This window comes from Callorhinus ursinus, unplaced genomic scaffold (genome assembly GCF_003265705.2).
Source record: "Callorhinus ursinus isolate GAN/ISIS: 27379988/994484 unplaced genomic scaffold, GSC_fseal_2.0 scaffold8, whole genome shotgun sequence".
Taxonomy (NCBI): Eukaryota; Metazoa; Chordata; class Mammalia; order Carnivora; family Otariidae; genus Callorhinus; species Callorhinus ursinus.
The window spans coordinates 2,552,892-2,568,026 of NW_027397070.1; the positions used below are offsets into that span (position 1 = coordinate 2,552,892).

The 15,135-nt window shown below is 54.9% G+C and overlaps 1 protein-coding gene across 2 annotated transcripts; it reads right to left on the reverse strand.

Annotated features, from left to right (window-relative positions):
• Positions 1 to 3: 3 nt before the first annotated feature.
• RABGGTA (Rab geranylgeranyltransferase subunit alpha) lies at positions 4 to 6,184 on the reverse strand. 2 transcript variants are annotated; one of them, XM_025870265.2, is made up of 17 exons: positions 6,028 to 6,184; positions 5,654 to 5,710; positions 5,384 to 5,494; positions 4,902 to 5,026; positions 4,531 to 4,718; positions 4,084 to 4,287; positions 3,690 to 3,773; positions 3,519 to 3,601; positions 3,328 to 3,429; positions 3,117 to 3,222; positions 2,969 to 3,020; positions 2,721 to 2,809; positions 2,492 to 2,580; positions 2,281 to 2,397; positions 1,315 to 1,428; positions 961 to 1,048; positions 4 to 211 (listed from the first exon to the last, which is right to left on the reverse strand). In XM_025870265.2, the coding sequence occupies exons 2-17, from the start codon at positions 5,654 to 5,656 to the stop codon at positions 63 to 65; spliced, it is 1,704 nt and encodes a 567-aa protein (XP_025726050.1). In that variant the 5' UTR covers positions 5,657 to 5,710; positions 6,028 to 6,184; the 3' UTR covers positions 4 to 62. The 2 variants fall into 2 exon arrangements, with proteins under 2 accessions (XP_025726050.1, XP_073751088.1); XM_073894987.1 differs by lacking the exon at positions 6,028 to 6,184 and adding an exon at positions 5,880 to 5,993.
• Positions 6,185 to 15,135: the final 8,951 nt, after the last annotated feature.

A 15,135-nucleotide genomic window follows, 5' to 3' on the forward strand; every position in this document is an offset into this window, starting at 1 on the left:
GGGGCCTCTCCATTGTTTATTCAGTCCCAATAAGTTAAAGAGCAAGGGTGGGGAAGGATCTCCTAGGTGAGGATGCTGTTAACTGAAGGCAACAGCTCTGCCAGGTGCTCAGAGGTGCCCACTGCTTGGCACAGGGGGTTGCCCTGCAGGTGGAGGAGGGCCAGCCTGGGGCAGGAGGCAAGAGGCTGGAGCAGTGTGGGCTGCCAGAGGCCTTGGGCAGGAGAGTCAAGGAAAGCGTGGCCGGTTCCCCCAGACCTATGTGCTCCTGGGTAGCCATCATGGTTTTCCTTCCACAACAAGGACTGCGGCCCAGCGGTCTGGCTGCGAGGCATCTTGCACGAGGCCCTGGCCTGGAGTAAGGCTGCAGACTGCAAACACCTGCCCCCGGGGCCAGGCAGGAAGCCCAAGCGGCAGGCTGCATGTGGTACCAGCAGTGGTGGACTACGGCCAAGGAGAAAGCCAGCTCTGACTACGGAGGCCTCCATGACTCGGCAATGGCCAAGGCTTGCTAAGTGGAAATGCAGGCCAAAGACTGCTTTAACTTTCCCATTTTTTTTTTTTAAGCAGGCTCCACACCCAATGTGGGGCTTGAATTCACGACCCTGAGATTAAGAGTCACACACTCTACTGTGACTGTCTGACTCTATCAGGGGCCCCTAACCTCCAATTTTTAAGTACAATCAGAATTCTAGATTTTTTTAATACGAAACTTTCTGATTTTTAAAATACCATGTGGTACCCAAGAACATCTGCAGGCCGCTGGTCTGTGAACTGGCTTGAGGAAGTCACTTCCACCCTGCAAAACCACCAGTGCAAGTCACCGATGCCCCATACGGCCCCAGGCTACCCTCCTTCCTTAGCCTACGCTGTCAGAGCCCCCTCTCCCAGCTTACTGTGTGTCCCTTCCCAGTGTGGCACGTCACCCCCCCCCCCCGGCCTGAAAGGCACCCGGAAGGATACGGTTGTTACACAGGGAGAGCTCCTGCAGCCGGGGCAGGCTGGTGACACCATCCAGGGACTCTATGGCATTATCATTGGCCTGCAGGACCTGGGGAGCAGGGAGTGCAGGGAAGTCAAGGCAGGGCAGCCAGCTGGCAGCCTGGGACTGGTGCAAGCAAGCAGGGAGCCTGGGGTGATCAGCTTACAGTGCAGGGAAAAGCTGCTGGCGTCAGGCTAGGTAATGGAGGCAGAGAAGGCAAGGGGTCATCTGCAGGGGCTGGGAGGATCTGGACACCTCCTTGTGGGGTGGGCAGACTTCTGAGGGGGAGGAAAGGGAAAAGGGCCACCTGGGACAGTGATGGAGGAGTGCTTTACCTCGAGGCAGCGCAGGGCAGCCAGGGCAGGGGGCAGGGCGCGCAGACGATTGTGTGACAGGTCCAGATGAGTGACCAAGAGCAGCTGTTCCAGATGGCAGAGTACCGTCAGATCCTGAGGAGGGGGATGAGATACTCAGTGAGACTTAGGGGAGGGTCCGCAGCCACGGTTCATGAGGCACTTACCCTCTGTGCCCCACACAGGCCCTTGGGGACCCTGGCCGAGGACAGGACAGAGCAGGTGAGAAGCTTACCTTACGACCCCGAGCAGTCCACGCTCCAGAGCAAGGACAAGGGACAGGCAGGGAGTGCTGGGCTGGGGGGGTGGGCGGGCGGGTGGAGGGGTGGAGGCAGCCTGGAGTGGGGGCAGGCACAGGGGGTGGAGGAGGGCGCTGGGGAAAGCACAGACACCGGCAGGAGCAGGCCTGCTGAGTCTGGGGGACCAGTCTGGAGACAATGGAAGTGGGCGGCAGCGATGTGACGGAACTGCTCTGTTGGGAAGACTGACTGGGATAGGCTACGAAGACGGAAAACAGAGCCTGGGAAGTTTGTCAGACATCTTTGGAAACTACCCAGGCTTTAGGTGCTGGGGCCTGCTCCAGGGAGAGAAGCATCGGAGTGGGGGCGGGGGGGCACGGCTCACTGTGAGGGAAGAATGAAGACATGACTGGCCCTGGAGAAGGGATGGCATGAGAGGGCCCTGGTGACTCAGGGTTTGAGACTGGGTAACCAGAATGATGGGGGCAGGTGACAGAAAGCAAGGCCAGGAAGAGGAATAGTCCGGAAGGAAGATGAATTCAATCTTGGTTAGGAAGAAAGTCCAGAAAGGCACGTGAGACTCAGGCCAAAGTCAGGGGCCCGGCGAGGCCAGAGTGCCTCAGCTCAAGCCCACAGAGAGGGCTCAAAAGCTGTCCAGGTCATGAGGAAGAAGGAAGGGCCCGAGGAAGGTGCCCACGGCAGTCCGTACCTTGTGACCCAGGTGCAGCACGCGCACCTCGGCATACTCCATCTTGAGCACGCTGTTCTCCAGCAGGAACTTGCTGCGCAGGTCATCCAGGTACGCTGCCCGCATCGGGTCCACGGCCTGGCGGGGATAGGCATGGCAAGGAAGCCCCGTCAGCTGTCTTCCTGCTGCCCACTGGGCCTCCCCGCTCCCTACTCCCACAGGCCTGGCCTGCCTTGAGGGTCTGGAAATACTGCAGCGTCTCTTTCTCATACAGCAGGGGGTCCAGTGCCCGCATCAGCAGGATGATGGTGAGCAGGCACCCTGAGGAGAGGGTGAGAGAAGGACTGTCTCTCCTAGAGCCTCCTCTGCTCCCGTCCCGAGACCCTCCCTGCTGTCCCCGGGAGGCCCTCCTGGAAAAGGGCCTCCTCAGAAGAGCAGGATCTCAGGAAATGGGGCCTCACACTTATTCTCCGGCTCCAGCTCCTGCAGCTCCTTACAGGATTCAAGTTCAGACTGGAGCACCGTGGACTTCTCCACCGACAGCTCACACCTGAAGATGGACAGGGCGGGAGAGGGGATGATGTCTCCTCGGGGTGCTGGTCGTCCCCAGTACCCAGTCTGAGACCATCTGCCTGGGCCCCCGGCCTCCTGCCCCAGCTGCCTGGTGCCCAGAGCCCCTCTCCTGGCCCGTGTGCTTCCCTGCCATCACCTGAAGAGCTGCTCATCCGTGGCTGAGTCCCGGCACCAGCCCTCCTGGCGGCCTGAGAATAAGAACGGGTGGTAGAAGGGGACCAGTGTGAGAGCAGGGCAAGGATGAAAAGTGCTGCCGCAAGGGGTAGAGATAGAGGCTGTGTCACCTTTTAAAAGCACACACTCCTTTTGGGCATCGCCTGCTGTCCAAATGACACGAAATGTATGCTGGGGCAACTGGTCATTGAGGGAGGCGGCAGGCAAGTCACAGAGCTGGGAGCACCAGGTTAAGGAAACGCTTGCGCCTCACCACTTCTCTGACTGCCCCGCTCCAGGGCCGCCCCAGCCCCCCACTCTGCCCCACCGGCCCTGGGATACCCAGACGTGGCTGGGCCGGGTCCTGCCATCTGGGGTCCTCCACTCCACAGCCAGGGGTGACTTGTCCACTGTCAGCAGCAAGGTCTCTGTCCCGGACCCCACCTGGCCCAGGGGACAAAGACAGACCTGTCAGCCCCAGTGGCACAAGGCCCACACCCGTGACGCTCTCCGGCACAAGCTGCAGGACTCACTAGGACGGGCCGAGAGAGGGAGACAGTCAGACAGGCCTCGTCCCGGCTCACGTGCAGGCAGCGCAGGGCATCCTGGGGGTCAGCTGGGGGGAGACACAGTCTCAGGTCTCCTTAAATCCTCTTCCGTTCCTTCCAAGCCCGAAACGCCCAGCCTCTTTCCCCATTGCTCACCTCGTCCCAAGAGCCAGCGGTGATAAAACCAGGCGCTCTGATCATTGGGGTCAGTGAAGAAGGCGTTCTGTACCAGCTCCAGCTCTGCAGAGGCCAAGGCGGCGCGGGCTAGGGCCAGGACCCTGGTGGGCCCCAGGCCATCCCAGCATCCCACCCTCACCCTGGAGTACCGCCAGCCCTCAGTTCCATTCATCTGTTGGCCCTGCACAACGGCTGCATCTTTCCCACTGGACACTCGAGAGCCCTGCAGCCAGGCGTTGAATCTTAGGCACCCCCAAAGCCAGGCACAAAGTAGGTGCTCAGAGCCCAAGTAGCAGGTTCAGGAACAGGGTTAGGTAACAGGGCTGGAAAGGCAACAGTACAGTCTTCCCCAGCACCCTCTGACCCTGCTGACCTTTGAGGAGCACATCCTCAGGGAGGCGTCCCTGTGGTCCAGAGTCTGGCTGGGGGTGCAGCTGGGGCAAGAGACAGGAGCGGTAATGCCAGGAGGAGTAGTTGGAAAAGTTTCGGGTGATGAGGCTGTCGGTGAAGGCTAGCTCCTCTGCAGGGGGCACAGCTGCCTGTGCAGCCACAAAGCGCCGGTAGTCCCAGCAGTGAACTAGGGGAGGAGCAACAGCACATCTCAGAAGTAGGGCAAGGGGAGCTCCATGGCTGGAACCCCTGGAGTTCCCATGGCAGCCCTCAGGAACACCTCTGTGTGCTCTACAGGGCATGCGTTTGTCTCCATCACCCCTTTCGCCACCAGCTCGATGGGCCTATCCTGCCCATCCCTCCCAACTCTGGGCCCTACTGAGGCCCCAGCAACCAGCGTGTGGAGCACAGTCAGCAGACAGGCACGTACAGTTCCGTTCATCGACCTCGAGGAAGCGGGCACATAACTCCAGCTCCCGGGCCCAGTTGGGCTCTGGCAGGCGGCCCAGCAGCCAGCAGCGGTGGTGCCAAGTACCATAGGACTTGGGGTTCACCCGCAGGCAGCTCTCCAGGAAGCCCAGTTCTGTCTTCACCAGGGCCGCCAACTCCTCGGGGGACCTGCACTCAGAGGGAAACGGGACTCAGGGCCCAACACTCAACCTCAGCTCACCCCTGACTTTTTACACCCGGCTCTCCGCTCCCCTCTGCCTGTGCCCCTGGCTGCCCCATTCTTCCTCTGCCCCTGGACCCAGGCAGGGCAGGGCCAGTGCCATCTTCCTGGGACCCTGAACTCCTACGCACTTTTGGGCTTCCAGCTGCTGAAGCACCTCGCGTCGACAGTTCCAGAGGGTGGCAAAGTCGGGGTTGGCTCCCAGAATCTGGCTTGTCAGTTCCAGCACCGATTCATCCAGCTCACCAGCCTGGCGCTTAGAAGATAGGTAGCAGGGTCAGATACCATATCATTCTCCCACTGCAAGACTAAATAACATACATAGCACTACTGAATGTTCCGTAAACCCCACACTACACGATAAGTACCAGCAGAGCACTTCAGGAGTTTACATTCTCATTGAATGTTCACAACAACCTTATGCAGTAAGGCCCATTTTACAGAAGAGCAAACTGAAATTTAAAGAGATGCAGTAACTTGCCCAAGGTCACACAGCTTGTAAGCGACGGAACCCAGATATGGATCCAGGCAGTCTGACTCTAAGGCCCAGCTCTTGACCTCTGTGAGATACTAAGAAGGCCATTTGGAGAAGGGGCTACCTCTGAAGGCCCACCTTCTGGAAGACAGTCCGGGTGGCTGACTGGTATAGCTTCAGCTTCTGCTCCCGCTCTAGCCTTTTGGCCTCCGCCTGCTCTTCCGACGTCTTCACCTTCAGGCGCCCGTGCTACAGGGATGGGGGCGGGGGGGGGTTGGAAGGGTGCAGGCTGCCAGACCCACCGAACCCCTCCCCCCAGCGGAGCCCCAGGTTTATAGAAGGCAACGGAGGCAAGGCCACGGGGGCCATGGGCATGCGGAGGTGAGGGGCTTGACTCAAAGATCTCACCATGGTGCCGGCTCAGGGCTCAGGACAGGGGAGGGGTCCAGTGGAAGCCCGAGAGACCTGGGGAAAGAAGTGTCGATCACGGGAGCCCCGCCCCCGCTAGCCCCGCCCCCAGCGAGTCCCCGGAAGCTGCACGCGAGCCTTGGCGGAGACCCCCGGGGTGTGAAAAGGTCCTTGGACAAGCAGCGCTTGTCCTGGAGGAGCTGCCCACCCAGACTGGGACTCGTACCCGTGCCGCCTCGCCCACAGCCCGACCGTCCGGGGCCGGACCCAAGCCGGGGCACCTCAGCAATGGGGACCACTCCGCGCCTGGAGACTACCCCTACCCGCCCACCCCACGGATCCCAGACACTCCCGCCCCCCGCGGGCGGACCCACCTGCGCCGAGGGGAGGCGTGGGGCACGCTAAGCTGCGGCGCCCGCCACCGAGCCCAGGCGCAGGCTAGAGCGGCGCCACGCCCCGGCTCTCCAAGGGGCAACGCCCTCTGCAGGCCTGGGGAGGGACCGGCGGGGGAGTAGGCGGGCTCGGGAGGCGCGTGCGCCAGTCCTCTCCGGAAATGCCAAGTCCCTATAATTAGCCCTCTGGTGCGTATGAGTGCGCATGCGCGACGGCGTAGCGCTCGTGAAAGCCCTGTGAGGCCGGCAGTTTCGATCAGCTGCTCAAACTAGTGTTTTCAACAGCTGGGGACTCAAGCAGTCACTATCCCACTGACCTCACTCTGGCCGCGCGGGCTGCCTCCTACTTGCCACATCTAATGGGTGGAGTTTCCTGTTCTTATCTCCACTGACCTCTGTTAGCTTTTATGCAGCCGATTTCTTTCCGCTTGTGACACCCTTTCCTGGTTTCTCCTGCACCTCTGCCCGTCTCTTCTCATCTGTTAACCTTCTTCTCCCCTAAATGTTGGTGATCTCCAGGGCCCTTTCCACACCCCCTTTCACATCGCACACTATTCCTGGAAGAACATTCACAAATTGAAGCCTTCTCCTGCTTGGAGTTGGAGCTCCCCAGAGCTCTGTCCTGGACCCACAGATTTTCTGGCCCCACACTTTCTCTGGGTGACTTCATCCATACTCATGGTTTTAATTACTACCTGTGAGCTGATAACACTCGAACTTGTGTCTCCAGTTCAGATGTCTTGTGAGCTGTAAAAACGAACATATATATGCACTCAAATATTCAAAAGCCTATTGGATGTCACCTGGGTGTTCCAGAGACATCTGAAACTCCAAAAGTAAAAAGATACTGTGTCCCATCTATTCTTTGTGTGTGTGTGTGCGTGTGTGTGTGTGTGTGTGTCCCATCTATTTTTTTTTTTTTGACAGAAACACAGCGAGAGAGGGAACACAAGCAGGGGGGTTGGCAGAGGGAGAAGCAGGCTTCCCGCAGGGGAGGGAGCCCAACACAGGGCTCGATCCCAGGACCCTGGGACCATGACCAGAGCTGAAGGCAGATGCCCAACGACTGAGCCTCCCAGACGTCCCACGTGTCTCATCCATTCTTAAACTTTGGCCTTTATGTTTCCTATTGTAGAGAATGGCACTATTCCCTCCCCACCTTTCCTTAGGAACTCTTAAATACTCTCTCCGTTCCACTAGAAATTAAGCTCCTTTCTTCCCTGATTGTTAAAAGTGTTTTCAATGTTCCCTCATCTCCACTCTGTCCCCTCCATTATGAGTTCATCCTCTGTGCTGCTGGATCAACTTTCCTAAAATGCAGGTTTGATCTGTCACATCTCTGCCTAAAAGCCTCCTGTGGCTCCTGGACCAGCTCAGAAAGGTTTCCTGTGAGCCTTCATGGGGTTCAAGATGGCCAGTGAGTGTGTATGAATGAATGAGCATATGTGATGTATTTGTGAGAAGTGTGTGTCCATGTGGCATGTGTTTATAGCTCACATTTTAGAAAGTATGGCTCTAAATTTTTTATAGTTCTTCCACATTTTTCTCAGGTCCTGGAAATGCATATAAAGTGCCCACTATATAGTCTGTCTTTCCTAGGCCCTGCAACAAATTACAGAGGAAAAGAGACACTTTTCCTGGCCTCTTGTGCTTGTGGCCCTAGTGAGGAAAGAGTCACACCACTTACTGGTTATCTTTGTGTCAGGCATTGTGATGGGAGCTTTGCGTGCACACAGAATTACCTGTGGAGGCAGTAAGCAGAGTGCTTGTGAGCATGGACTCTTGGGCACCTGGGTGCAGATCCCAGTTTTGCCACTTACTAGCTGTGAGATCTGGGGCAAGGGACTTAACCTCTCTGTGTTGTTTCCTTTGTGTCTCAGTTTCTTCAACAGTAACGTGGAAAAAATGTTACCTACCCGGGAGTGTTGAAGTGAGGATTAAATAAAAGAATCTATGTAAAGTGCTTAGCTTAGAACAGTGCCTATACTGAGTAAGGGCTCAATAAATAGTAATGGTAGTTATATTATTATTATTTCTAATCTTCCTGAAAAATATACAGGACATTGAGGCTCAGAAAGATTAAGTAACTTGCCATCCATGTAGTAAGGGGCCAAATGGGACATTGTGTCTGGTCTGGTCCAACTCTCCCACCTCACCAACTCCCTTTCTTCCTTCCTTCCTTCCTTCCTTTTCTTTCTTTCTTTCTTTCTTTTTTTTTTTTTTTGTCACCACCTGCTCTTGCTTCCTGCTCTATACACACTCAACATGTACAACCAGATACCTGGGAACACAGATGCCCACAGGTGCAGATTTTCCAGGTACTGTCTTGTATCTTAATCACTAAGGAAGGAGGAAAGGGGCTGAAGGCCAAGGTAGGCATGAAATAATTTTTAGTGATGAGTAATCTTGAAACTGGAAAGGTTGAATCAAGTAGGCTTAGAAGAGGAAGCGAGTCTCATGAAAAGAATCTGCTTCTGAGAAGATAGGGCCCAGTTTAGGAAAGAGAGGGCGGGAAGGGCATTTCAGGTATGTACGGGGACGTGAAGGTGGGGGAGGGAACAGACCTGGCTGGCTGGCAGATACTGGGTACCTTTGGAGGTAAGAACAATGGAATGAATGATAGGCGTCTTGCTTTAAGGCAAAGGGAGCTATCAGGAGTTATATTTGGTCTCCTGTGTGGGAGAAGTGGGAACCACACAGGTGTCTGAGGGCTGTGATCTGAATGATGTTTAAGGAAGGGATCTTACTGCCCTCTGTGTGGAGAAAGGAACAAGCAATAATTGAGTACCAACTGAACCCCACACATCTTCTTTAATGTACTCACTACCTATATCAAGTTGGTATTATTATCCATATTTAAAATGAGAAAGCAATGCATACAGTGACTTCACAGAGGTTGAGTGGCTTCCCAGGGTCATACAGCCAGGAGGAAACACAGCCAGAATTCAAACCAAAGCCTGGGTGGCTGCCTACCATATAGGTGGGATCAGCCATTGCTAGAGGCTCAAATTTGAGCTTCTTGAGCCTGGAACCCTGGTTCTCTTCATGCTGACCACCTCTTCCCCTGCCAATTATTTCTCTGCAACCGCTCCCCAGCGCGCGCGCACACACACACACACACACACAGTTTACAATGTTCCTAGAACCATAAGCCAGTCATGGACCAGAGATGGTTTGGAGGGAGGAAGGAGACCATGAGCCCTGGCTCAGGGCCCCAGTCAAAGCTTGGCTAGAGGGCTCCTGGGTGGCTCAGATGGTTAAGCATCTGCCTTCAGCTCAGGTCATGATCCCAGAGTCCTGGGATCGAGTCCCGCATTGGGCTCCCTGCTCCTTGGGAGCCGGCTTCTCCCTCTACCTCTCTCTCTCTCTCTCTCTCTCTCTCTCTCTGTCTCTCATGAATAAATAAATAAAATCTTAAAAAAAAAAAAAGGCTTGGCTAGAAGCCATGGTCTGGAGGCAAGGAGAGTAAGGGAGATATGGGTACTGGCGCTGGTGCTGGGCCTTGTGCAGAGTGAGGCAGTGTGAGAAATCTGTTGATATTTGTTTAGTATCAGAGCAGGGCTTGAGAGTGTGCTGGGTACCAGGGATACAGTGCAGGACCAAAAAGACTTGGTCTCTGTCTTCCTGGAGCTAGACTTAACGTAGTGCTGTACTAGACTAGAACTTTCTGCAATGTGGAAATGTTCAATGTCTGTGCCATGCAGTATGGTCACCACTAGCCCCATGTGGCTGTTGAGCACCTGAAATGTGCCCAGCGCAATGGATCTAATATAATCTAATTTTAATTTATTTATGTTTGAACAACTACATGGGGCTAGTGGCTGGTATTGGACAGAACAGTCTCATGGGTGAGACAGACATGTCAGCATGTAAGCTAGATTAGGACAGGGGCCCATGAGGAAGGGGCACTGACCCAGACTGAGGTCAGGGGGAGTTTGTTCTAGATCTGGTGATAGATAATGGTTTACAATTTCTTTTCTTAAACTCCTAATGTTTCTTTTTTCTTCCTATAAAACTTGTCAATGAAGAGCAACATATATACTGAAAGTATACAGCTTTGATCCTCCTACTTTAAACTCCCCGACCACAGGTATGGGGAAGGGGGTTATCGTCTCCTAGAAATACAAGGAATAGAGAGCAATGTGGGGGGGGCAGTGAGTGGATACAGACCCATTATTAGGTAAGACTTTCTAGTAATTAAAGCCATCTAAAGATGGAATGAGTGGGTTGTGAGCTTACCATCATGGGAGGTAATCAAGCCTGTGTCGTTCAACTACTTTTTGACAATGTGGTCAAGGACATTGAAGGACCCACCCCAAAGTTCTGAAAGGTTCTGATACTTGGGTTGGACCAGGGGACCAGAATGACTCAAAGCCCAAGAAGATCCTCTATACCGCCCAATCCCCCAGAGTCCTGGAGTTCCTTGGGTGCCTGGTCTGAGTGCTTGGATTTTTTTCTCTTCTCCCTGCTTCCCAGTTTCTTCTGCCAGTCTGGAAAATTTCCTCGATGGCCCACGGTGCCACCCTATGCCCATAGCACACTTCCTCGCTGGGGAAAAGGAAGGAACAGTTTCACTGATGATATGGGGAGGACAGGCCCAAAAGACAGAAGGACTCCAAAGGGAAGGTCCCTGCAATAGAGCATCGTATTTCACCCAGGGCTCAGTTAGTGCTGATTCATGGCATTTCTGCGGGAAGAGATGCAGGGAAAGGATCCAGGAAATGGGGCTGAAAAGCTGGAAAAACTCCCTGAGCCAGAAGCGGAGCTTCTGTTACAGAGAGCCAGGCACCACACACATGGCAGGGGTATGGGGGGGTGATGATGACAGCATTGCCTTACAATTGCTCAGAGTGGGATAGGGGAGCTGAACAGACTCCATTTTAGACAGGCTCCATTGCTGCTCTTTCTCTGCTAGGCCCCATTTACTCATGCTCGGTATTTCCCCTTGCATCCAAGTACACCCAAGAAGGACTCCTTTGCTCCTACTCCAAGAGGGAGGCAAGAAAGTGAATCATTCTCTGAGTTTCATCCCAGGCCCCCATATACCTGATAACATCTAAGGAGAGCCAGATCCTGAGCATGTTCCAGGACATTCACTTCAAACAAACCTCGGTCAGCACTGGTGTCAATACCCCCTACCTTCAGTGATTTGTGGACTAACACCCAACACTTGCCTTTGATCAGACTTTACCCTGGATGCCTGGAAGAACATGTGCCCTGGACCCCTTTCCAATACAAACCCCTAACCCCCAGCGATGGAGAGACTCACTCCTTTTCTGAGTGTCCCAGACACTCTGTCTGCTAGACTCTATCACTTATGCTATTCAGTAAACTCTGCTCTCACCTCCTCCTGGCTCGAGTTTGAATTCTATCCTATGTGAAGCCAAGGACCCTCTTGGCTGGTCCTGTGGCACCCCCTCTAGGTCCTCGGACCCAGCCTGCCCACACATCAAGAGCACTGGTGGAGGTGGGAATGTGGCCAAGAAGCTCACTGCCTGGCAGGGCCTGAGTAGCAACCACCCCTGAACAACTCCAGGGGGCGCTTTGGGTTCAGAGCATATGAAATGTGAGTAGTGCCAGGAGGCAGCAGCCCTGAGGTTCTGCGCCCACCTGAGAAACAGAAGCCTTGGAACAAGGTGAGACTGTGGGTGTCTGGAGCAAGAAGGGGTAGATGCTCTGGTTGATAGATAAGCGTGGGGGATGAACAACTGGCTCTGAAAGGAGGAACTGCTTCCTTAGGGGTAGACCTAGCCCTGACCCCTTCCTTGTCCTCTTCCTTCATTCAACAGTTAAGCAACTAAGTGTCCTCTGTGCTGGACACAGTGACAGGCAGGGGGGCCATGGTGGGGAGGAAAACACAGATACAGCCCCTGCCCTCATGGAGCTTCTGGCCCAGAGGAGGGCTGTCCAGTAAAACTTTCTAGATGATGGAAATAGTGTAGAGAGGCAGTCGAGTAACTGTATAAGCAAGTGTAAGGTTGCAGTCATGCCCTTACAGAGAGGGGTGTAGTGCTAGGTGTGTCCTATGGGTGGGGGGAGATGCCCTGTCGGGCGTGGGGGAGATGTCCCAGGGAAGTGAGCTCAGAACTGGGGCTGTTGGTGTGGGGCGGGAGCCCCGGTTTGAGGCCAGCAGCACACCTCCGTGCCACTCCAACAGGGGGGCCCGTGGGGCTTGCATTTTAGCTCATTCTGTGGGGTACAGCACCCCCATTTCCACGCTCACTGTGAACGACCCAAGGAAGCCCCTTTGACCATCTCGTCCCCTCACGTAGCCAGGTGCCACAGCGGTTGCTCAACAAACATTTATATAATCCAGCCAATCATCAAGCAACAATCACTGAGCCCCAGAACAGCTCACCCTGTGGCAGTGACAGAGGCTGCCAAGGCCCCTGCTGTCACTGAGCTTATACTTGAGTCAGGGAAACACCCTCTGCAGAAACAAATACATACAAAAGGTGATTTTAGCCAGTTATAAGTGCCCCAAGGAAAATTAAAGAAAGGATTGACATGGAGTTGGCAGTGGTGGTAGGAGTCCTGGGAAAGAATGGGTGAGTGAATGAGTGAATGAGTGAATGGTGAGCCCTTACGGTCAGAGCACGCACACTGCACCCCACTGGGCTGGGGCAGGGATTAGGAGGGGAGCCAAGACTCTCAGATCCCAGGGTGGGGGGCTTGGGGCAAGGTAGGGAGGGGTGGTCAGGGGTGGCTGCACTCCAGGTCTCATGGGCAGATCTGAGCGCTAGGGGAGGAAATGGACAGGAAGTGCCGTGGAAACTCAGAGTTCCAAGTAAGGCAGGAGTACACCCGGAAGTGCCGACAGGAGCAGCACTGTGTGCCGGCCCGCTGTGCCCCCATTCATGACTGAGGGTCGAGCTTGGAGAGGAGGGCTGGGGCAGGGAGGGCCTGGCGTTGAGGTTCAGGGAACTTGCCTTGGGGTGGTCAGCCTCCCCAGGGCCTGCCCCAGGCAGAGGTCCACGGGGCAGGTGCGGGGGCAGGGGCATAACTGGCAGCCTTACTGGGCAGTCCTCTCCCAGGCCCAGGCCCCTGAGCAGGGGTTGTGGAGGCTGAGATGTGTGTGGTGAGTGGGACTGAGGCCAAGGACTGAGGAAAACTAGAGAGCGGCAGTCTGGGGACGGTGAGTCCTGGGCACATAGGCTGGCCCAGCCCATCTGACTCCAGGTAGGGAAGTGGAACCGGCTCCAGGAGCTCCCACTGGGCTTGGGAGCTTAGCCATGCTCTGGGTGGTATGGACGGACACTCCAGGTACTGTTCTGTTCTGTCCCCAGGGTTCAAAGTTTCTGTGAATGTGTGTGTGTGTGTGTGTGTGTGTGTGTGTGTGTGTGTGTGTGTGTGTAGGGGGGCTGTCCAAGACCCAACCCCTGACCTGGGGGGATTGTCAACCTTATCTAGGGGATGGGGTGAGGACATCCATAGCTCGGATACTAGTCAAGAGCCAAGTGAGTGTCAGAGGTTCCCTAGAAAGGGGCAGGAGCAATGGGAGAAGGCAGAAGTTTCTAGGAGGTTGAGATGGACCTTGTGAGAACAGTTCTGGCTGGTAGAAATGGGGCTGGAGTTGGGAGGGGGTGGCACTCCAGGGAACAGAACAGCTGGATCAAAGGCACGGAAGGGAGTGTGGTCAAGTTGAAAGAAGAGCAACTCTGAACTTGGCCAGGGCATCCTTGGGTTGAGTGAACTTGGGAACACTTTCACAATCCTGCCCAATTGCCAACGCTCTCTGCTAAGAAGAAAAGATCCTCCAAACCAAATGGAAACCAAACAAGGGGCGCCTGGGTGGCTCATTTGTTGGGCGTCTGCCTTCGGCTCAGGTCATGATCCCGGGGTCCCGGGATCGAGCCTCGGATCAGCCTCCCTGCTTAGTGGGAAGCCTGCTTCTCCCTCTCCCATTGCTCCTGCTTGTGTTCCGTCTCTCGCTGTGTCTCTCTCTGTCAAATAAATAAATAAAATATTAAAAAGAAAAGAAAAGAAAAGAAAACCAAACAAAACCCCCCAAAAACCAAGCAGCAGAGGCAGGAGGATGCTTGGGAAAGAGCCCGTGTTCTGGAGTCATACGTTGAAGCTAGACTCTTTTTTTTTTTTTTTAAGATTTTTACTTATTTATTTATTTATTTATTTGACAGAGGGAGACACAGTGAGAGAGGGAACACAAGCGGGGGCGGGGGTGGGAGAGGGAGAAGCAGGCTTCCTGCAGAGCAGGGAGCCCGATGTGGGGCTCGATCCCAGGACCCTGGGATCATGACTTGAGCCGAAGGCAGACGCTTAACGACTGAGCCACCCAGGGGCCCCGAAGCTAGACTCTTTTGCTATAAACACTTGCAACCTGGACAAGTATCTCAACTTTTCTGAGCCTCAGTTTCCAAAGCTGTAAGAGAGTACTTACCTCATGTGGCAGATGTGAAAAGATTAAGCAAGACCTCAGCGGAGGTAGATGCTCAGTAGATGCTAATTCCCTCAGCCTCTACCATAACACGAGTCTCTGGCTGGCTCAGCTGTGTTCAAGTGACAGTGAAAGTCCAAAGCTGAGTCACCTTTGCTCCCTCCTGCATGAGCCCCTCTGGGGATGCCAGGCGTTGTCTGTGGAGTTCTAGCTTTGCTTGTTTCTTCTGGAACCACCTCTCTAAGAAGTGGGAAGCTAAGACCTGCTCACTGGAGGACAGGTGCACATGTGTCTGTACCTGCTAACAGAGATTGCACCAAGCTGACCCTACGTCCTCCCTCTGCCTCTTTCCCAGCATTTCTCACAGGCTCCTCCATTTCCAAGGGCCTAGAAATGGGTCCCTTTCCCTCCTAGATTCCCTCGTTATCGAGTTAAGCACAAGCAGCTTTCCGGTTCCTCTGCTCTCCTGGCACACAAGTCCAGGCAGGCCCTGGACCCCTTGACCTTGCTCCAAGCAAGTTGACCCACTTCTAAGCTCCCCGAGGCACCGCAGTACAGAGGGCCTCAGTATTCACCCGGAGAAGGTCCAGCCCATGCCTGTCCTTCGCCCCAGCTCAGGGCGGGCTCTGTCTCGGCAGCTCAACGTGAGCTCAACGTGGGCCAGCTCGGCCTGGTCAAACGGGAAGCCCCGGGGC

Excerpts from the sequence above, each read along its gene's own strand:
- RABGGTA (XM_025870265.2), bottom strand. Across the intron at positions 3,021-3,116 it reads GGAGTGTGTGCTTTTAAAAG|GCCGCCAGGAGGGCTGGTGC; the intron begins GTGACACAGCCT and ends TCTTATTCTCAG. Across the intron at positions 2,398-2,491 it reads AGTATTTCCAGACCCTCAAG|GCCGTGGACCCGATGCGGGC; the intron begins GCAGGCCAGGCC and ends TATCCCCGCCAG.